At 46.7% G+C, this 23,534-nt stretch overlaps 1 protein-coding gene across 1 annotated transcript; it reads left to right on the forward strand.

Moving 5' to 3' along the window:
* Positions 1-9,402: 9,402 nt before the first annotated feature.
* Positions 9,403-13,596, forward strand: LOC117854999 (importin subunit alpha-1b). Its single transcript, XM_034737268.2, has 11 exons — positions 9,403-9,771; positions 9,900-9,999; positions 10,270-10,358; positions 10,663-10,776; positions 10,881-11,066; positions 11,146-11,309; positions 11,395-11,473; positions 12,082-12,210; positions 12,444-12,571; positions 12,663-13,050; positions 13,144-13,596. Exons 1-10 carry the CDS (start codon positions 9,553-9,555, stop codon positions 13,039-13,041), a joined length of 1,587 nt encoding a protein of 528 aa, XP_034593159.1. The 5' UTR covers positions 9,403-9,552; the 3' UTR covers positions 13,042-13,050; positions 13,144-13,596.
* Positions 13,597-23,534: the final 9,938 nt, after the last annotated feature.

A 23,534-nucleotide genomic window follows, 5' to 3' on the forward strand; every position in this document is an offset into this window, starting at 1 on the left:
GTAAAGAGTTTCACATACAATTCACATAATTGCAAATCAATTCAAGTAGCCTTTAATGGATTATTCAATGAACACAATATACAAATCATGGATACAAATGGAATATCATCATCTCTATGATTGCCTCTAGGGCATACCTCCAACAGTCTCCCACTTGCACTAGAGTCAATCTAGAAGGTACCTAATACCCATAGCTCTTACATGCGCATCATGCTTAGCCTGCGGGAGTGGTTTTGTCAACGGATCAGAAATGTTCAGATCCGTGTGTATTTTGCATATCTTGATCTCACCCCGGTTAACGAAGTCTCGAATGAGATGAAATCGCCGCATTACGTGTTTGTTCTTCTGGTGGTTCCTTGGCTCCTTTGCTTGCGCAATTGCCCCATTGTTATCACAGTAGAGATTCAATGGGCTGGACGCATTCGGGAACACACCAAGCTCAATCAGGAAATTCCTTATCCAAACACCTTCCTTCGCGGCTTCCGAAGCCGCGATGTACTCGGCTTCTGTCGTAGAATCGGCCACCGTCTCCTGCTTGGAACTCTTCCAACTAACAGCACCACCATTTAGCGTGAACACAAATCCTGATTGTGACTTTGAATCATCTCTGTCGGTTTGGAAGCTAGCATCGGTGTAACCTGTTACAACGAGCTCCTCCTGACCTCCATAGACGAGGAACATATCTTTAGTCCTTCTCAAGTACTTAAGAATGTTTTTCACCGCTGTCCAGTGACTCTCACCTGGATCAGATTGGTGTCTGTTTGTCATACTTAGCGCATATGAAACATCTGGGCGAGTACTTATCATTGCATACATGATAGATCCAATAGCCGAGGCATATGGCACTCTACTCATGCGATCCCGCTCATCAGCAGTCGAAGGACACTGAGTCTTGCTGAGATGTATGCCATGTGACATAGGCAAGAACCCTTTCTTTGCCTCTTCCATGCTGAACCGCTTCAACACTTTGTCAATGTAAGTATCTTGGCTTAAACCTATAAGCCTTCTCGATCTATCTCTATAGATCTTAATACCCAGAATATATGCCGCTTCTCCTAAGTCCTTCATCGAAAAACTATTTTTCAGTGAAGTCTTTACGGACTCAAGCATAGGAATGTTATTTCCAATCAGTAATATGTCATCCACATATAAGATTAGAAATACTACAGAGCTCCCACTAACCTTCTTGTAAACACAAGACTCTTCTTCGTTCTTGGTGAAGTCAAACCCTTTGACCACTTCATCAAAATGAATGTTCCAACTCCTAGATGCTTGCTTCAATCCATAAATGGATCTCTGAAGCTTGCATACCTTTCCAGCATTTTTCGGATCGACAAAACCCTCGGGCTGTATCATATACACGTCCTCAGCTAGGTTTCCATTCAGGAAAGCTGTCTTGACATCCATCTGCCATATCTCATAATCGAAATATGCAGCTATAGCTAGAATAATCCGAATGGACTTAAGCATCACTACGGGCGAGAAGGTCTCGTCGTAGTCAACTCCTTGAACTTGTCGAAAACCTTTTGCGACAAGTCGTGCTTTGTAGATGTGAACATTTCCATCCATGTCCTTTTTCTTCTTATAGATCCACTTGCACTCTATGGCTTTAACACCATCAGGCGGGTCAACCAAGTTCCAAACTTGATTGTCTCCCATGGACTCTATTTCGGATTGCATGGCACTCTGCCATTTTTCGGAGTCTGGGTCCATCATTGCTTCTGCATATGTCGCAGGCTCATCATTGTCCAACAATAATATTTCCCGCATTTCGCGGAGCCTTGCCGACCTTCGTGGTTGTGGCGGTGCTTCTCTTGCCATGGGTATCTCAACTTGTTCTGCTACGTTAGCATCACTCATTGATTCTTGCCCGATTGGCTCATCTTGAACTTCTTCAAGATGCACTGTCTTTCCACTCTTTTCTCCTTTGAGAAACTCTTTCTCTAGGAAAACCCCGTTCCGAGCGACAAACACTTTGCCTTCTGATCGGTTGTAGAAATAATATCCCAAAGTTTCCTTTGGATATCCCACGAAAATGCACTTATCCGACTTGGGTGTGATCTTGTCTGACTGAAGTCGCTTGACAAACACTTCACATCCCCAAATCTTTAGAAAAGACAAACTAGGAACCTTTCCAGTCCACATCTCATATGGTGTCTTAACTACGGATTTAGATGGTACCCTATTAAGTGTGAAAGCTGCTGTTTCTAGAGCGTATCCCCAAAATGACAACGGTAGGTCCGACTGGCTCATCATTGATCGAACCATGTCTAACAAAGTTCGATTACGTCGCTCGGACACACCATTTCTCTGAGGTGTTCCAGGCGGCGTAAGTTGTGGAACAATTCCGCAACTCTTTAGATGATTGCTAAACTCGTGGCTCAAATACTCGCCTCCACGATCAGATCGTAAGGCCTTAATTTTCTTGCCACGCTGATTTTCAACTTCATTCTGAAATTCTTTGAACTTTTCAAAGGTTTCAGACTTGTGCCTCATCAAGTAGACATAGCCGTATCTACTAAAATCATCAGTGAAAGTTATGAAGTATTGGAATCCTCCTCTAGCCGTTGTGCTCATTGGTCCGCATACATCACTATGTACGAGTTCCAACAAGTCTACTGCTCTCTCAGGAAATCCTGTGAAAGGCGTCTTGGTCATCTTGCCTAGCAAGCAAGCCTCGCATGTCTCGTATGATTCAAAATCAAACGAAGTTAGAAGTCCATCAGAATGGAGCTTCTTCATGCGCTTATCACTTATATGACCCAAACGACAATGCCACAAGTAGGTAGGACTCAAATCATTAGGCCGAGGCCTTTTAGCACTTACATTACAGACAGGTGAACCATCAAGATTTAAAACAAACAATCCATTCACAATGGGTGCAAAAGCCATAAACATATTATTCTTAGAGATCACACAACCATTGTTTTCACTCGCAAATGAATAACCATCCTTCATCAAACATGAAGGAGATAAAATGTTTCGACTTAAACTAGGAACAAAATAACAATTATTCAACTCCATAATAAATCCTGACGGGAGGTGGAGTTGCATCGTCCCGACGGTCAAAGCAGCAACTCTTGCATTATTGCCCACGCGGAAATCAACTTCTCTTCTTTCCACGCTTCTACTTCTTATCATTCCCTGCATCGAATTGCAAATATGAGCAACCGATCCGGTATCAAATACCCAAGAATTAATAACTGTATCAGCGAGAAATATGTTGTCTATAACATAAACAACAAGCGTACCTGAGGTAGAAGTACTCTTACTTCCGCCGTTCTTCAAGGAAGCTAGGTACTGCTTGCAGTTTCTCTTCCAGTGACCAAGTTCATGACAGTAAAAGCACTCTTTATCTGGAGCAGGTCCAGGTCCAGCTTTAACCTTGGGCGGTGGGTTTGGCTTGGACGTTCCAGCCTTGCCCTTCTTCTTCCAAGAATTGCCCTTCTTCTTAAAGCTGGGCTTGTTCTGTATCGCCATCACATGGCTGGTACTAGCGCTTTTCTTTATGTCAGCCTCTGCTGTCTTGAGCATACCACACAGCTCATTTAGACCCTTCTCCGTCCCATGCATATGGTAGTTCGAGATGAAGTTCCCATAGCTAGCCGGAAGAGATGAAAGAATGAAATCAGTGGCCAACTCTTGGCCCAGTGGGAAGCCTAGCTTCTCCAACCGTTGAGTGTAACCAACCATCTTGATTACGTGTGGTCCTACTGCTGCGCCTTCTGCTAGCTTGCTCTCAACAAAGGCCTTAGACACATTGAACCTTTCAGTCCTGGCCTGTGTTTGGAACATGTCTCTAAGCGCCACGATCATATCGTGCGCCTCATGGTTTGTTTCGAACTGCATCTGCAGCTCGGGTTCCATGCAAGCAAGCATAAGGCAGCTTACTTCGAGGTTAGCATCACATGCTTTCTTGTAAGCATTCTTAGCAGCAGCGGGTGCATCCTCAGCAGGTTCTTCTGGTAGTGGGTTGTCTAGAACATCTTCCTTTTTCTCAGCCCTGAGAACAATTCTCAGGTTGCGGATCCAATCCGAGTAGTTTGTTCCATTCAACTTGTCCTTCTCAAGGACCGAACGCAAAGCAAACGATGTGGTGGTGTTGCTAGGTGCCATTTAATCTACAACAAAAGTAATGCAAAATACACTAAGACAAACGTATCCATGATAGAGCAAATTACATTAAACTATTTTAACAGAATCTACTCCCACTAAAATCAATATCCCTCTATTGAAACTTAGTGATTCAGGATCCACAACTAACAAGTCTACTAGTGAGCTTTAGCATCACCGCTAGCAAACGAGGTAGATCGGTAAGCAACTTTTGCTAATCATATCACATATGACTCCTGTTGTTGGGTGACATCTCCATGTCTCGGCGCCCAACCTTTATGCCCCAAGGTCCTTAACCGTTAAGATGACCTTGTTAAGCAAACCAACCCTTATGCATGTAAGTGTCCGACACAAACCCGTCTAGTCAAGGAAAACTAGTGGCACCCTAATTTCATAGACCCACCACTAATTGTACAACACATGGGACGGTGCAAGTTCTAGTTGGGAGGGCATACTAACTTAAACTTTGTGAGGGATCGTTCTACTTCTAACATCACAGCATGCAGAAAGTAAAACATAAATCAGAATAGCATTCACACAGTTGTGACACAGTATGGCCCATTTTCATATGGTGATCTCCATCTCCATAGAAGCTGTTCACCATGGTGATCTCCATCTCCATGTTCCATGTGCGCCATCCTCCTGGTGATGAGTCCTCCAAGAACTAGAACATGCTATTACGCCTAATAGCTAGTAAAGAATCTAGTAATGAAGATTACATAGTTGCTTGGATCATCACAGATTGGTACGCAGACCATTAAATACAATAAAGTGACAACACATATGGCTCCTGCCGTGTTGCCGTACGCGCGACACGCAAGTCACGAATTAGTTACACACATGCATCACATACACAAGGGGGCCATACTGATCACAAGATACATACATACATCCTGCAAAACAGAGTTAGGCGTCCTAACGTTCCAAACTTGGGAGGCCCGAAACTCCATCTTCCAAGCCGAATTTGGGAAATCTAATCTCGCCGAAAACGGCGAAGCGGTTGAAATTCATGTGTAACTTTTTCTGTAGATCAATTTTCGTATAGAAATCGCCTCGATCCGAGATCGTACCGAAAAGTTACGGCTGATTTACCGAAGCATGCGCATACGGCAAAATCCCGACCCCGGCAGTAGATCCCATCTACCATTGCACATCTAATGCGCCTGGCGTATGACCCTGGATCTCGATTAGACCAATCATATTGATCTTCCCTCACTGCAACTGGGTTTACGTGTATCACTTAACTCCGATGGCGGAAACCGACCGGTAGGAGTATGTCGTTACACTACCATTACAGCAAGGGCACGAAATCAGGACATAGATCAAACAGAGAACTCGCATATCTCCATATGCACACATCCCGAATCCAAAACTAAGCAGCTACGGCTCTGATACCACTGTTGGGATACGAGGTAGGCTACGCTAGCGCAAATCAAAATTTCTACCGCGTATAACCAGGAAGAACTGCCGTATAAGGATCACGGGATTACCACTCGACGCACTACTGGTGCGGAAGATGTAGATATGCGTCGGTGCAGTGAAGACGATCACGTAGTCGTACGTAGTCGATCAACGTAGTTGTACGTAGTCGATCACGTCCAGCAGCTCCTCAGCAGCTCGTCCACGTGCACAATAAGATCGCCTCCGATGCCGCGGCTCGTCGTCGGCTCGTCGTGGCTCGTCGGCGGCTCGTCGATGGCTCGTCCAAGTGCTGCAGGCGCAACACCTCCAAGGTATCCACACGTGCAGGGAGGAAGCGTCGCAAGCCGGACTGCTAGATCCGCGAGTTGCAACAGGCGAGGGCGTGGGAGGCGCGGCAAGTGTGTTTAGCCAAAAGGTGTAAACCCTAGGGCGCCCCCACCCCTCTATTTATAGAGGTTCCTGATGGGCCTCTGGATCCGAGGCCCATTAGCACTCCTAAACCTAATCCAACTCGGATCAAATCCAAATTGGGCTTCCAGCCCCTTAAGTGTGCGACCCTATGGGTTCGGATACGTATAGACATGGCCCGAGTACTCCTACTCGGCCCAATAGTCGGTAGCGGCCTCTAGCAAGACGTGCCAACTCCTATACGCATACGAAGATCATATCAGACGAACCATCACAACATAATATACATGCTATTCCCTTTGCCTCACGATATTTGGTCTAGCTTCAAGCTGACCGCTCTTTCTCGATCCTGTGATTCGGAATCCCTTTGTAGGTTAACTCTTAACCGTACGTAGCATGGCCATGCATTTTCGGATCCGATCACTCGAGGGGCCCAGAGATATCACTCTCAATCAGAGAGGGGAAAATCCCATCTTGATTGACCATGTCTCATAGCATGCTTCTTGACAAACCTGAAAGCTACCTTTATAACTACCCTGTTACGGTGTAGCGTTTGATAGCCCCTAAGTAGGTCAATCCACATCTAGAATACATGCGACAATCTCAGGTCTAAGGACAAAGCGTATATGTTGTTTAAAGAGAGAACTACTTCTCGTGTTGGGTCAGTCCTAACACATGTCTCAACATGTGTCCACATTATTAGTTCAACATCTCCATGTCCATGACTTGTGAAACATAGTCATCAACTAATACATGTGCTAGTCTAATATTCATGTGTGTCCTCACATAAACTCCGACTAGGGACAACTTTAGAATAACCATACAAGTAAAGAGTTTCACATACAATTCACATAATTGCAAATCAATTCAAGTAGCCTTTAATGGATTATTCAATGAACACAATATACAAATCATGGATACAAATGGAATATCATCATCTCTATGATTGCCTCTAGGGCATACCTCCAACAGGATCCCTGCCGCATTGCCCCTAGACGGAACACTAAATCCCCCGACGACAGCTTGAGGTAGAGCATTCCCCGCAGCGCCCCTGGTGAATCACAGCAGCTCCTGTGCCAGCTCTGAACCCCCACGCATCCGCAACAATGCCTTGAGGCCAAAGATCCAGGCCTCGAACCGACGGTGGAGGAGGGGGTGGCACCGGCGTGGCAAGGAGGCAAGCATCAGCAGCAAACTGGGCGAGTGAGGCGGCGGAGGATGACAACAGTGAGAAGGGGGAAGGAGATACGGCGGGCGCCGAAGATGGGCTGCGCGTCAGCGTCGGCCTCGTCGGGCGCGGGCGTAGATGAGCGCCCCAAGGAGGACGGCAAGTAGAGGAAACTAGTGGTGCCCGCGGGGGCGCAGGGGTAGCCGGCGGTGGCAGGGAAGAATCACGGGCTTAATGTGGGGGACAAGGAGCAGAAACCGGTTGAAATGCCTGTTGCAGAACCGTGTGTTGGAGGTATGCCCTAGAGGCAATCATAGAGATGATGATATTCCATTTGTATCCATGATTTGTATGTTGTGTTCATTGAATATCCATTGAAGGCTACTTGAATTGATTTGCAATTATGTGAATTGTATGTGAAACTCTTTACTTGTATGGTTATTCTAAAGTTGTCCCTAGTCGGAGTTCATGTGAGGACACACATGAATATTAGACTAGCACATGTATTAGTTGATGACTATGTTTCACAAGTCATGGACATGGAGATGTTGAACTAATAATGTGGACACATGTGGAGACATGTGCTAGGACTGACCCAACACGAGAAGTAGTTCTCTCTTTAAACAACATATACGCTTTGTCCTTAGACCTGAGACTGTCGCATGTATTCTAGATGTGGATCGACCTACTTAGGGGCTATCAAACGCTACGCCGTAACAGGGTAGTTATAAAGGTAGCTTTCGGGTTTGTCAAGAAGCATGCTATGAGACATGGTCAGTCAAGATGGGATTTGCCCCTCTCTGATTGAGAGTGATATCTCTGGGCCCCTCGAGTGATCGGATCCGAAAATGCATGGCCATGCTACGTACGGTTAAGAGTTAACCTACAAAGGGATTCCGAATCACAGGATCGAGAAAGAGCGGTCAGCTTGAAGCTAGACCAAATATCGTGAGGCAAAGGGAATAGCATGTATATTATGTTGTGATGGTTCGTCTGATATGATCTTCGTATGCGTATAGGAGTTGGCACGTCTTGCTAGAGGCCGCTACCGACTATTGGGCCGAGTAGGAGTACTCGGGCCATGTCTATACGTATCCGAACCCATAGGGTCACACACTTAAGGGGCTGGAAGCCCAATTCGGATTTGATCCGAGTTGGATTAGGTTTAGGAGTACTAATGGGCCTCGGATCCAGAGGCCCATCAGGAACCTCTATAAATAGACGGGTAGGGGCGCCCTAGGGTTTACACCTTTTTGGCGAAACACACCTGCCGCGCCTCCCACGCCCTCGCCTGTTGCAACTCGCGGATCTAGCAGTCCGGCTTGCGACGCTTCCTCCCTGCACGTGTGGATACCTTGGAGGTGTTGCGCCTGCAGCACTTGGACGAACCGCCGACGAGCTGCCGACGAGCCACGACGAGCCGACGACGAGCCGCGGTACCGGAGGCGATCTTGCTGCACGTGGACGAGCTGTTGAGGAGCTGCTGGACGTGATCGACTACGTGATCGTCTTCACTGCATCGACGCATATCTACATCTTCCGCACCAGTAGTGCGTCGAGTGGTAATCCCGTGATCCTTATACGGCAGTTCTTCCTGGTTATACGCGGTAGAAATTTTGAATTGCGCTAGTGTAGCCTACCTCGTATCCCAACACCGTGTCTAGGCGCAGCAGGCGCGCGAGCGGAAGAAGGTGTACCTGACGGAGCTGCGGCCGGCGGCTATTGAACGGGGATGGCCGAAGTCTGGCGAATTTGGCCGGCTGCTGGACCTTGTTTCGGTGGAAATGGAGGGGAGCGGTGTGGGGAAGAAGAGGAGGCATGGAACGTGGTTAACCAGGAGGCCGCCCAACTGAGGGTCCATCGTGCTGACGTGGCTTGATTTAAAATATGGGGAAGTTAGTATTGGTGAACTCCTGTGGGATGATATGATTTTGAGGAAAAAAAATTTTAGAAGAACCCTTAATAGTTTGGGGAAGAATTTTTGGAGAGATGCTCCAAAACATGCCCCGCAAAAAAGTCAATTTGGAAGCCACCAACATTGCGTGCCACGAATAAAAAGTCAGAAAAGCCAAGCTGTAACGGAATAGGAAATTTCGCGGCGCCAGGATATTATTTTGTCTTCGCGTGGGCGCGGCATGATTTCTCCTTGGGCTTTTGCCGAGCGTTATTGGGCTTTGAAGTTCAATACATTCCGGTAGCTGAGCCCCCAAGCAGTATGCGGTGACCGGTGAAAATGTGAAATATAAAAGTCTCCGCGGGCCCACCATGTCAACGGCAGAAGCACCGGCGCCCGCCTGCCTCTCTCCTGGCTCGCTTCTCCTCCTTCCTTCTTGCGTCCGTTTCGGGAATCAAAACGGCGCGCTTCTGCTCCCCTCCTCATTTCGCCGGGTTGCGCAGTTCGCGCCCACCGGTTTCTTCCGCTAGGGTTCCGGCGAGAGGCAATGTCGCTGCGACCGAGCGAGCGGGCGGAGCTGCGCCGGAGCAGCTTCAAGCCGTCGGCGGACTTGGACGAGAGGCGGCGGCGGCGCGTGGGCTTCACGGTCGACATCCGCAAGAGAAGCCGCGACAGCGCGCTCCAGAAGACCCGCCGCGCCGCCGCGGGCGGGGAGGCGGCCCCGCTCGCGCGGTCTCAGCAGCCGTCGCCGGTCCCCGAGACGAGGGTGAGTGGGTTTCTCGTTGGGGGCTGTTCCTGTCTTCCTGATCCTGTGATCTGGCGGTTCTGCAATTTGGATTTTCCCCTTTCTGTCTCATGATTGTTCCTCATTCCGTGTTCGTTTCCTTGGTGTAGTTGGGGAGTATCCCGGCGCAGTTGGCAGAAGGGTTGCTCTCGGGAGACATCAGCGTGCAGGTGGAGGCCGTCAGGGAGTTCAGGAAGCTGCTCTCGATCGGTTCGTTGCTATTTTCCCATTCGGTTTTCCTGCCCCTGCCGTTTGCTCTCTTGAAATGAAATTTTTGGGCGTCCTTGCGATGCTATAACATTATTGATCATCTGGTTCTAATGAATTTGCTTCCTATTTTTGTTGCTTCGTGTAACTGTCCAAATCCAAATTGCATCGTAACAACCCACCCCCAATAAAAAATGCATATGTACATTTTGCAATTGATGTATATGCTTAGCTGCTCTGATCGTTAGCAATGTATTCATGTAACACTAACAGAGAACCCCCCGACCGAAGAGGTGGTCAGCTCTGGACTGGTGCCTGTCTTTATACAGTTGCTTTCTAGGGAGGGCTGCCCTGAGCTCCAGGTCAGAATAACATGATGTGGCTTCGATTGGCACCATGTTTTAAGATTTCTTTACTGGCCTTTTAAAATTGCATTTGCACATTCCAGAAAATGGGAGTTACTCTGTGTTCAACTGAGAATTATGTTTGAAACTTCCAATAGGTTGTACTGTTGTTGCTTTGCAAGCCTAAGAATGTGGATTTACTTACTTGTTGATCACAATGTTATCTGGTCTATTTCACATTAAATTCTGTTTTGTGGTGTTAATTGGAAACCACTTTGAGACAATTTTTTAACCTTTTATTTTGGTTTTCTTGTGGCTGCAGTTTGAGGTAGAGCAGGTTCTCACCACTATTGCTTTGCGCACAGCAGATGATACTATTGCCATGCTTATCTTTGTGAAGCTTCTCAGCTCACCAAGTGAGGATGTCCGTGAACAGGCACGTAAAGAATCAAACTATTGAAGTTTGTAATGTGCATACTTTTCATATTATTAGTAGCAGTTGGAATTCTTATAAATGGATTATTTCTTTTGATTTTGCAGGTGGTGTGGGCCCTGGGAAAAATGGCTAGTAACACCACAATATGCCGTGGCCTGATACTTGCACATGGTGCACTCTTCCCTGTGCTTCAGCAGTTCTGCGGACATGCCAAACTCTCAATGCTGCACAAGGCCAGCTGGGCCCTCTTAAACATCTGCCATGGCTTGTCACAGGCCGACTTTGAGCATGTATGGTGGTTCTCTGATATCACAGTGGCCATATATGCTATTTTATTCTACTTTGGTTGATTGGTTTGTGATTGAGCAGGTGAAGCCAGCACTCCCAGTATTGCGACAACTCATTCACTCTCAAGATGTTGAGGTCCTAAGTAATGCATGCAGGGCCCTTTCTTACTTGTCTGATGGTGGTAATGACAATATCCAAGCTGTGATTGAAGCTGGAGCATGCCCTCAGCTTGTTGAGCTCCTTAAGTAAGTTTTTCCCTTTTTTCTTTTTTTGCTTTGAGCATTAACAAAAAGAAAAACTGTTTCTCAAGCTACTAATTTTTTTTATTAGCCATTCTTCACCTTCGGTGCTCATTCCTGTGCTGCATGTGATTGGTAACATTGTCAGTAGGGATGATGCCCAGATTCAGGTATTCATTATTTTCTAACAGATATTTTCCTGTTGTATGTGCCAGTAACATTGAATTGCTAACTTATATATTCTGATATTATTGATATAATGGTATTACATGCATTCAAAAACGTCTAGAAACCGGTCATTCCTGTGTTATTACTATCTGCAACTTATTAGTAATGTTCACCATCGTTTACTGTTATGACATTAATATTTTGTGTTGTATATGTTATGGTAACAGTTCAAATTTAAAGTTTAAATAATCACCTCTACTTGATTTATTCACTGTTATGTACTTATCTTAACCTCCTTCACGTTAAAGAAGTAGGGTTCTGATCATTATGAGAACTTTCCCATATTTTCTTGTGCTAGAACAAAATTGTTTTAGCAATCACATGTGCATCTGTTTCCATTTGACCATTTCCTCCTAATGTTCATATTATGTTCATCCAACTTCTATCTGTAATTCTAAAATTGGAAGATTACTTATGTGTACGTATACCTCCCGAATATAATGATAGTGTTGCTATTTGTAATCTGCTGATTTGTTTTTTCCTTTTGTTTTCCCTTGATTAACCTAGGTTGTGTTTTTTCCCCGCTTATTAATGGTTCACCTTGCTGCAGTGTATCATTGATCTTCAAGCACTTCCCTATCTTTTGAATCTTCTGACAACAAATAGAAATAAAGGCATAAAACCTGAAGTTTGTCGAATCATCTCCAATATCATGGCTGGAAACAAGGAGCAGATTCAGGTTGTAAACTTTGAGCCAACATATTGCTATACTGCGAATGGATAGGGGCGGGGGTAGATCATATAGATTCAAACGCTGATATCCTTTTTGTTGTGTAGTATAACTTCCTAGTGGGAATAAACCTTTTATATTAGTTCTTATTTTGTTGGATGTGAACATGTTATTTTTGAAGTGATCTCCTGTTCGCTGCTTATATTATTCCTGAGGTTTAATACATATTCTTTTGCTTGTAGAGTGTGATCAATGGGAACATGGTTGGTCCTTTGGTACATCTGATGCATACCGCTGAGTTTGGTGTCAGGTATGAAGCTGCTTGGGCAATCGCTAATGCAGCATCTGGTGGGACACATGATCAGAAAAGGTATGCTAGTTGTTCTCCATCATATTTTGTGCTTCTGTGCGTTAATGCAAGCAATTACCATTCCTTTACTAACACTTTCTTTGTTTGCTAGGTATCTTGTGAGCCAGGGTTGCATCAAGGCATTTTGTGATTTGCTTAGCTATTCTGACACTAGTATATTAATGGTTTGTTTGGAGGGCCTTGATGATATCTTGAAGGCTGGGGAGGCCGACAAGTCCCCATGGGGTTGCAATGTCAACATGTATGTGCAAATGATTGAAGATAATGAATGGCTGGACAAGATTGAGAATCTCCAGAACCATGACAACAGCAGGATAGTTGAGATGGCGGCTTGTTTGCTCGAGTCGTACTGGTCAAATGAAGATAAAGCCATGCCCATGCCCTGGGATGATCCCGCGTCATGGTTAGCGGAAGATAACACTCCTAATTTCAGTTTCTTTGATGGACCAGGGGATTGCGACTTTGGCTGAAACCTGAAGGTATGCTCCTAATCACTAGTAGTTTGAACTGAAGGTATGCCTATCTTGCTATGTTTTCACTAAAGTGATGTTTTTTACTGTTCTTGTACACAGATGGTCACATGATTACTCGGAAAATGTGCCCTAGATATCTGGATTGGAGCTTCAGGTTGGGGAAGAATCATGTTACTCAGTCACGTTTGGGTCCTGTCAGCCTGAATTCAGTCAGTCTGTAATGGTTGGCCGGTGGTCACAATGAAAGTAGAGCCAAAATTTTCCTGAATTAGCTGCACCTCTATTTTGCGCCTTGGTGTCTATGTCCTGCAGTTGACTCATCTGGCTTTTATGGCTCTCTAGATGAGGAGCTGGAGAGAACTGTGTGTTGTTGATGTTAAAACTCCTTGTGACCTCTAGCCTGTAGCATGAGCTATGGTTATACATTCCATGTTGTGAAGACAAGAGGAAGGTTGGTTTGCTTCTGTAAAAGATTATGTTCACTAGCTGAAGTCATTGATCGAAAAAATGCCAGTGGGTTTTGTGAGCCCGATCACCTATGGCAGTCTATTATTTTCCTTAGCACATGTGATTCCAGTTCCAGGCAGTTTCTGGCTCTCGTCTGGCGATCTACCGTGGCTGCAGGCTGGAGCAAAACAGTTCATGTCGAAGTGTAACCTGGTTGTATGGTAAACATGTTCTAATCTTCATATGAGTGTCGGACTTGGGTCACAGACACAGAGTGACCGCTTTCTCGGTTGCTTCAACGATACCTGTTAAAGTACTGATGGTGATGGTGATAGAATAATGTATTAGTAGTACCCGTGTGCGCTTAGTGCCTGTGAGCACTAGTATCCATGGGTGGTTCATGCATACATGTACCTTATCACCAATTACTGCTTTAGATGCTCTTGAGATGATTTGCTTAGCTTCTAAGCCACCTACCCATGGTTGGCCTATATGTACCCCAAAGCTGCCTTTTATGGGTGTGTGGAATGGAAAGTGATCTATTGGGCCAATAATTGATATTCAGAGCCTAATTCCTTCCCATCTACCCCTCTCCTCTCTCCCCGTACCTGAGCTCCCTTCTCTCCTATGCTCCCCATTACGCGCTCGGCGTGGGCCCACCCTGGCGGCGGCGGCGCGTGGGTGTAGGCGGCGCGTGGCGGCCAGGAGCAGCAGCGCGCGCGGGCGGCAGGCGGCAGCGCGCGGGTGCCCGCGGCGGGTCCCTCCCCTTCTTCTCTTGGCTGTTTCCTTCACCTCTCCTTCACCTTCCCCATGGCTAGCTCCAGGAGAGCATCGGCTGCGGGTGGCGCGGGCGGTGCCGGCATGTAGGGCGCAGGCAGTGCGAGGCCCGCGGATGCCGCGGCTTTGGTGGTCGGTGCGCCACTGCCGGCCGGCGTGGTGCTGGCACTCCCGGCTAGCTCTAGGGGCTCCTTCCGTACCTCCTCCTACCGCTCGGCCACGAGCGGTGCGCGGCCGCAGGGCGGCGGCCGAGGAGGAGGAGCGGCGTGAGGAGGAGGAGAAGGTGGCGCGGCGCATTGCGGCTGAGGAGGCAGCAGCAGAGCGGCGCCCAGCACGACGTGCGACTGTAGCGCGCAAAGAGGAGGAGGAGTCGCGGGCGGAGGCCGCGAGGCGAGAGGACCAGTGGCGTGCGATGACGTTGTGCGACGCCGAGTGGCGGGAGGTGGCTTCAACTCGAAGTCGATTCCCGTGCGGACTCCACAACGCAGCCGAGGTCCACCAAGGTTTCCTCACTCGAACCCAACCCGAACTCGGGGCAGTCAAGGACTGCGACTACGACTCGAACTACATCCAAGAAATTCCTTTATTAGGCCAAGCTCAAAGTTTGGTAGTTACTTCAACCCCGCAAGGCAGATTCGTTTATTGGCCTGGGATGAAGCCATCCTTCCTCGCTCAAGATTATGAGTCACGCCTTGTCGCTCACATAGACAACCTTCCCTATCAAGAAGGCGTCCCACTTACTTCAAACCACGAAAAAAGCACTACAGAATTTGCAACATCAAGCTCTGGAAGCTACTACCTAGACAGGGATTTTTTGTCATCACGACACCAAACGATAACGTGGGTACCAGTTTTTAGAGAACCCCTAGACAAATTATACAACCCGATAATATTTCGGACGGCGAGTCATCAGCTAACGCCCCGCAAGATGAAACCTCTAAACAAAGGAATCGACGAAGAGCACGTAATGCTGTCCGAGTGGATCGTCGCCGACTACTAGCTATAAACATCCCTATCATGAACCTCGAAAGAGCATTCGACACAGTGCAAGCTAGAGAACACAACACTCCACTCGCAGCAATTGCCTCAATCAATCTTATATCAACTCTCATACCTCATGACAGAGACAACGAATTAACAGCTCAACTCGCGCAGCGAGGCAACGGGTTAATTGCGCAACTCGCAGAGCAAGCTTACAACCTACTCGATAAAGAATCCTCAATCCCATCTATTCCTCGCAACTCAGCCCATCAAGACGGCAGCAGAGACGTCGCGGTCCATGGTGGCCATCGTGAAGCTCAAAGAAAAAGCAACGAAGTAGTCAACCAGCCAAGGCAAGATGAACGCGAGGCCCCAAGACGAAATAAGGACGCTGGAGACGCTAGCTGCACCAATTCCACGAAAAGCCCTCGCTATCGCAGAAACGATCACGAAGCGTCAATTTTCAGTGATCTAAGGGAAGTAATCAATAGTCGCCGCGAACGCGAATGTGAAGTCGACAAGTATAACCATTTTCCTGCTTTCACCGCACGGGTAATGAAGACTAGATTACCCAAGAAGTTCAAGCCAACAGGGATCACCAAGTACGATGGCAAGCAAGACTCAGTTCAATGGTTACGGTGCTACTTACTGGCAGTTCAAGCAGTCGGAGGAAACGACGACACAAAGGTCATTCATTTTCCTATATGCATGGAACCCGCACCATTAACATGGCTTGAGTCACTCAAGCGCAGAACCATTGACTCTTGGGAGGATTTGACAAAAGCTTTTACCAATAACTACGCGGGCTCCATGTCTCGACCACGCTCCATGTCTCGACCAGGCAATAAAATCGATCTAAGCCAAGTTAAATAGAAAGAAGGTGAGACACTCCATGACTATGTGCACCATTTCTTCGAAAAGAAGGCTACAATAGTCGACATCTCAGAAACAGACGTCATTGAGTGCTTTCAAAATGGCCTCTACGATCGTCGAAAATACCAAGACTTTGGCAGATGTCGTCCAGCCACCGTCAAAGATCTCAAAGTCATGGTACAACAATGGGTAGATGAAGAAGATAAAGAGCGTGAGTGATTCGGCTCCCATCGCAACCGCGGTCGCGACAACAATAACAATAGTCATGAACAAGATAGGAACCGAAATACTGATATTCAAAATAACTACTCGGGTAATCCAAACCGCAAGCGCAAACCCGACAACACTGTTGCTACTATGACAAACTCAGGGAACAAAGGGTCCCGCAAACGCGATAAAGGGCCCACGTTCACCGAGTTACTCAAGAAACAATGCCCATGGCATCCAAACAGCAAACACTCAGCGATAGATTGCTACAGCATGCACCGAGTAATGCAAGACCTACCCGCACGACCACCTCCCGAAGAATTTGGTCAGAGAAAAGACAAGGGTAAAGGCAAAATCAATAAGGATGAAGAAGGCGAAGGAGAATTCCAGACGGCCTCTAAGATAGTTAATGACATTTTTGGTTGCATCCAAGCGGTCCAACAAGCTAGTACTCAGAGAAATCATGGCTATCAAGCCAGTTGCTCCCACACCGCTTAGATGGTCTGAGGTACCCATAACTTTTGGCAGAAAGGATCAATGGACAAGTTTTTCAGAACCAGGTTGATTCCCTCTGGTACTCAACCCTGTTGTTGCAGGCTCAAGATTGACCAAAGTACTCGTTGACGACGGAAGCGGACTCAACATTATTTTCACCAAAAAAATTAAGGAAAATGTGCCTCGACATCATAGACATGCTCACCCCAACGGTCTCACCATTTTACGGGATTGTCCTAGGAAATGCAGCCATACTGCTAGGTCAAGTTGTCCTACCAGTAACTTTCGGCACCATGGAACATTACTGAACCGAGTATATCAGATTTGAAGTCGCCGACTTCGAAACCTCTTACCATGCCATACTCGGGAGGCCAGCCCTGGCCAAGTTTATGGCAATACCACACTACGTTTACCTGGTACTCAAGGTGCTAGGACCCAAAGGCGAGTTAACGCTACGGGGAGACTTAAGGCGATCATACAAGTGCGACACCAAAGCTGTGAAAATCGCAGCAACTTCTCAAGCACCCAGCCCCATGCAACAAGTCTTCTCGGCTTCAAAGAAACTCAATCCCATAGAACTCGAAATCCCAGAAAACAAGTCGGGATCAACAAAAGTCAAACCAGCAAGTGAGAAAGACTTCAAAACCGTTGATCTCAAGACTGGTGACCCATCCAAGACAGCTCTAATTGGAACAGGGTTAGACCCCAAATAGAAAAGCGCACTCATCCGTTTTCTTCGGGCTAACCAAGATATCTTTGCTTGGAAGCCAGCTGACATGCCTAGTGTGCCCAAGGAACTGATTGGGCATTCATTAAATGTTGATCCCAAAGCCACCCTAAAAAGATAACGCCTACAAAGGTTTGCCCAAGACAGAAGAGATGCTATAAAAAAAGAGCTAGCCAAGCTACTCGCAGCAGGGTTCATCAAAGAAGTTTTTCACCTTGATTGGTTAGCCAACCTTGTACTCATTCACAAGAAAAACAACAAATGGAGGATGTGCGTTGACTACATAGATCTCAACAAACATTGCCCAAAGGATCCCTTTGGAGTACCCAGGATCGACCAAGTAGTCGACTCCACAGCTGGGTGTGAGTTGCTTTGTTTCCTCAACTGCAACTCAAGCTATCATCAAATAAACCTCAAAGAAGAAGATCAAACCAAAACAGCTTTCATCACCCCGTTTGGAGCATTTTGCTACAAAACAATGTCATTTGGGCTAAAAAATGCGGGTGCGACCTATCAGCGTGCCATCTAGATGTGTTTCGAGAAGCAACTACACCGTAACATAGAAGCTTATGTAGACGACGTAGTCGTCAAAACAAGAGACCGAGATGATCTAATCACCGATTTAGAAGAAACTTTCTCGACTCTACGAGCATTTCGGTGGAAACTTAACCCTACCAAATGCGTTTTCGGTGTACCTTCCGGAAAACTACTCGGGTTCATCATTAGCCACCGTGGCATCGAGGCCAACCCGGAGAAAATATCTGCCATCACAAATATGCAAGCTCCAGCTGATATCAAGGATGTGGAGAAGCTCACAGGCTGCATGGCAGCCCTCAATCGATTCATCTCAAGACTTGGAGAGCGCGGACTACCCTTCTTCAAGCTACTCAAACGCCAGGACAAGTTTCAATGGACAAAGGAGGCAGACAAAGCCCTGACACAACTCAAGGACTTCCTGTGAAAACCACCAATCCTCACCGCTCCATCTCCAAACGAAGACTTGCTCCTATACATAGCTGCTACCACTCATGTTGTCAGCACCGCATTAGTAGTCGAACGGTCTGAACCAGGCCACGTTTACAAAGTCCAGAGACCTGTGTACTTTATCAGTGAAGTACTCTCGGACTCCAAAACTCGGTACCCATCAGTATAAAAGCTACTCTACGCAATCCTACTTACTTCACAGAAGCTGCGATACTACTTTCAAGAACACAGCATATCCGTCATCACTGACTTCTCGCTCGGCGAAATCCTTCACAACAGAGATGCAATGGGTAGAATCTCCAAGTGGGCAGTAGAACTCGGAGCTCTATCTCTAGACTTCAAACCAAGAACAGCTATCAAATCTCAAGCTCTGGTCGACTTCATGGCCGAATGGAGGGAAAATCAAGTACCAACACCAGTCGAAAGGCCAGAACACTGGGTCATGTACTTCGACGGTTCCCTCAAGCTTGAAGGAGCTGGTGTGGGAGTACTCTTGATTTCCCCAAAAGGTGAACAACTCAATACGTTCTCCAAATCTTTTGGGAAGTCTCAAACAACGAAATCGAGTACGAAGCACTACTACATGGTTTTCGTCTCGCAATCTCACTCAGAATCAAACGACTAGTAGTATATGGTGACTCGCTGGTCGTCATTAAACAAGTCAATGATGAAATGGATCGCAACAAGGAAAACATGTACGCCTACTGTAAGGAGGTCTGCAAGCTAGAAAACAAATTCTCAGGCTTGGAATTTCATCATATCATCCGCGACAACAATGTAGCTACTGATGTATTGTCAAAAATGGGCTCAACTCGTGCAGAAGTTCCAGCAGAAATTTTTGTACACGAGCTCTACAAGCCATCCATATCAGAACAAGTCACTCCAGCAACTACCAAACCTCCAGAACCCAATCGAAAGATCATGATGATTGAAGTTGACTGGAGATCACCATTCATCGACTACATCAAAGAACAAAAGTTACCATCTGAGAAAAACCAAGCTGAGCAAATTTCACCATGAGGAAAAAGCTATGTTCTAGTCAGAGATAAGCTCTATAGAAGGAGCGCATCTTCAGGGGTACTCATGAAATGTGTCACCCGAGAAGAAGGCCAAGAAATCTTAGAAGAAATACACAAAGGAATCTATGGTAACCACGCCTCTTCACGGACAATCGTTGGCAAAGCCTTCAGAGTAGGTTTTTACTGGCCCATGGCACTGGCCGATGCAAAATAACTAGTTCGCAGATGCCAAGGTTGTCAGTTCCTCACTAAGGAACAGCATGTCCCCGCCTACAAGCTCATCACGATACCTCCAACATGGCCTTTCGCTTGTTGGGGGCTTGATATGATAGGACCACTACCAACTACGCCAGGAGGGTGCAATCGAGTACTCGTAGCCATCGACAAATTCTCCAAATGGATTGAAGTTAAACCTGTTACTTGCCCCAAGCAGACCGATTCCTCGACTTCCTAGACGAAATTGTACATCGCTACGGCTTCCCCAACAGGATCATCACCGACCTAGGATCCAAATTCATCAATCACGACTTCTGGGAATACTACGAGAACAGCGGAATTGACGTACGATACGTCTCTATCGCTTATACAAGGGCCAACGGCCAAGTCGAGCGTGCCAACGGCATGTTACTTGAAGCTCTCAAGAAAAGGTTGCACGACAGCGGTAACACAAAGACGTCGTGTGGCAGTCTCTTGCAGTCGAATAATATAACGAAGGAGTATCAGAAGAAACAAGATGCCTAGACCTCGACAGTTTGGAAGAAACAAGATGTCTGGACGGACTACGATGCTATCACGACCGCAATGTCAAAGAGCGTTCCTTCAACTTGGGAGACATGGTCCTTAAACGCATTCAAGACACAACAGGGCTACACAAGCTCAACTCGCCATGGGAAGGTCCCTACATCATATCCAAGGTCACATGACCTAGATCGTATCAACTACAAGACCTCGCAGGAGAAGAAATATCAAACTCTTGGAATATAGAACAACTGTGTCGCTATTATCCATAGCAGACTACAAGATATACACTCGGGCTTTCATACCAGTTAATTAAAAATAACAAATTTCTTTGGCAAAACTCCCACCTTTGCCTCTGTTTGGCTATCCAAAGCCACTCGAGCTCTTTAGTTCTCCGAGCCTCAGCACTCCGTTTGACTTGATTTCATCAAGTCTCTTCGAGTTATCACAACTCATCAGCTATTCACAGTCACTCGAGCTCTCCAGCTCTTCGAGCCCTCGTGCTCCACTCTCCGCTCTCGACTTGACTTCATCAAGTATCTCCGAGTTATCACAACTCGTCAGCTGCCCATAGCCACTGAAGCTCCAGTTCTAGAGTTTCCAACTCGTCTCCACAAGACTAAAGCGGCTTCACAAAGCCACGACCACATCATTCAATCATTTTTTTCTCAAAAAAGCACAAGACTTGCAATTATCGAACAAATACTCAAGCTTAATCGCATCCTTTATGTTAACAAAACTCCAGAGAGTTACATTTGACTACCCAATGAAATTAGGGTATACAAAATACAACACAATGGCACAACAACGACTACAAGCAACTGCCTACTGGTAGTCTGCACAGAAGTCCCAGGCTTTTACTATATCACAAGGATACACAGGCCTGGCGACTACTAGATCACCAAGGTGCAAGCAGTGTCAAAAGGCAGGACCTGCACACGAGGAAGCTGCGCAATACGCAGCCATATCCTGGTCCTCCTCCTTGACAACCCTAGGAACTCCTTCACCGCCGCTCCCTCGACAGCGGCAACGATGAATCCTCGACACAGCGTAAGGGAGAAAAATACCAAGATGATGGAGCACACTACCCGAGCTGCTCCCTTGATAGCTTCAGTGCATAGATCCACACTGCATGTCACACCTCCACCTCTAATCAGAGAGTCGGATAAAGATCACGACACTCATCACACATCACTCGCGAGTTCTAGCATGAACTCAACTGGATCACGAGCTGCAAGATGAGGCATGCGGCAAACCCTCCTATGAGGATTCTTCTAGTATCGCGGCTATCCCTACGAGCACAAGAGTATGTGGAGGGAAGGTGGCTCTAATCTACGAGGAATCTTCTAGCACCAGGGCATTCATTGAAAACTTTCTACTATCAAACAACAGCAACCTAAAGCAATCCATCTCTGCACCAGAGAAGCATGACCTTGGTCGAGCCCCCAGGGGCCTATTTATAGCCAAATGCCACAACCACCAACTACTTAGAAGTTACTGCTCGCTCATCACGATCAGCTTGAAACGCTGACAAGGGTCAACCAGGTGCTTTTCTGACTCCACTCACATGAAGGCACTCAACCACAACGGACAAAAGTGAACAGTTCGCCCGTGCACTCCTCTCAAAGTACAAAGAAAGGTCAGAGTACCTTCAACAGCAACACCAATAATTGACGACCGCAATAGATACTATGACTACTCGATTACTTGGACTTGTTCTTCCCGACTACAAAGATCAGCCAAGATAAGAGATCGTCGATCACAATTCGGACTTCAATAAAATTTACAGAGAATTGTTCGAGTACTCCCATGAGTACTCGACAAATTACAACTCCAACTATGGCTCCTCCAAAGATACAAACTCAGACATCTTTGAAGCAATTGGCTCAGCCTCCTCAAGATACTGCACATAGGCATCCTCTGTGCAGTTTCGGGCAACTGCATCACTAGCCGCTGACAAATCCGCCCTCGGGCAATACGACTTGACCACCACAAGGACTTGTTTGTAGACAGCCTTACCGAGTCCAGCAACTTTACCCGGGGCAGCTCTTAGTCTCTCGAGCAGCGAGCGAGGTCCAGCGTCATCTTCAAGCGGAGCGATGGCATTGACTACGTCCTGCGCAGCACTAGTCAACTCTTGGAGCTCGCCTTGCAGTCTCCCTATAGTTATACCGTGATCCCTACACGCCACCATTACCATAGCAAGCATTACTCCATTCTGATTCTTCCTGCTCCTCTCATGCTCATAGTCAGCCTGAGCCTCAGCTAGTGATGCCCTGAGATGGGCAGCCTTATCAGCTATCGGGTCATGGGTGTTTCTCCAATCAAGCAGTTGGCTACTCGCAGTAGCCTCTTTTCTTTTGAGCTCTACGCCAAGCATCACAGATCAGAACCTACCATTACAGTCAAACATATGCAAAAGATCATGAGTATTCACCCTGATATTTCTTGTTCAAAGATTTATAGCGATTCTCCAATTGCTCCTGGAGCACTTCATGATTATTCCACTCAATTGCAAAAGACTTTGCAGCCTCCTCATGAACTCTCAAGGACTCTATAAGGCGGCTACATTCTTGCTCCAGTTGCACCACCCGTTGCACAATTTCATTGCGCTTCTGGAGAGCCCGAGGATTTCTTTGGGCTCTGTCATACAGGTCTTGCAAGCAACACAAAAAAAGTCATAAAAACTTGTCAAAACACAATTAAATCAAAGAAAATAGCTCATACACACCTGAAAGTTCTGGATAGCTCTTCGAAACTCCAACTCTGATGGCAGCTCGAGTATCAGACCCCCATTATTCTTAGCAACTTGAGGCTCCAGATTTTCACCCACAACAACCCCTGACAACAAAAACTCATGGGTAATTAATGGATACAAAGGATTTCCCCTTCAAAAGTGTTCATACTCCAGCAACATACCTGATGCGCCAACTTCACCCACTTTAGTCGCATCAACCAAAGCCAAGGAAGCAGTTGTCGAAGATGGCACACCTCCAGAACTTGAGGGAACCGTTGGGCCCTCCACTGAGCGAATAACCTCTTGCAGCATGGATATAGTGGCACCAAGTTGACTTGTGTCTTCAACCTTAGGTGCATCATCCATCGACAAATCGACTAAGGGGCCAGAGAGCGTAGTCGAGATACCATCCTCCACCCCTATCTCCACGGGAATAGTATCTTCAGCATCCCTGGATCAAAACATGAGATCATCATCCATTTTTTAGAGTTCGAAAACAATGAAA

The sequence above is a fragment of the Setaria viridis genome, chromosome 5 (genome assembly GCF_005286985.2).
Source record: "Setaria viridis chromosome 5, Setaria_viridis_v4.0, whole genome shotgun sequence".
In the NCBI taxonomy this organism is placed as follows: domain Eukaryota; kingdom Viridiplantae; phylum Streptophyta; class Magnoliopsida; order Poales; family Poaceae; genus Setaria; species Setaria viridis.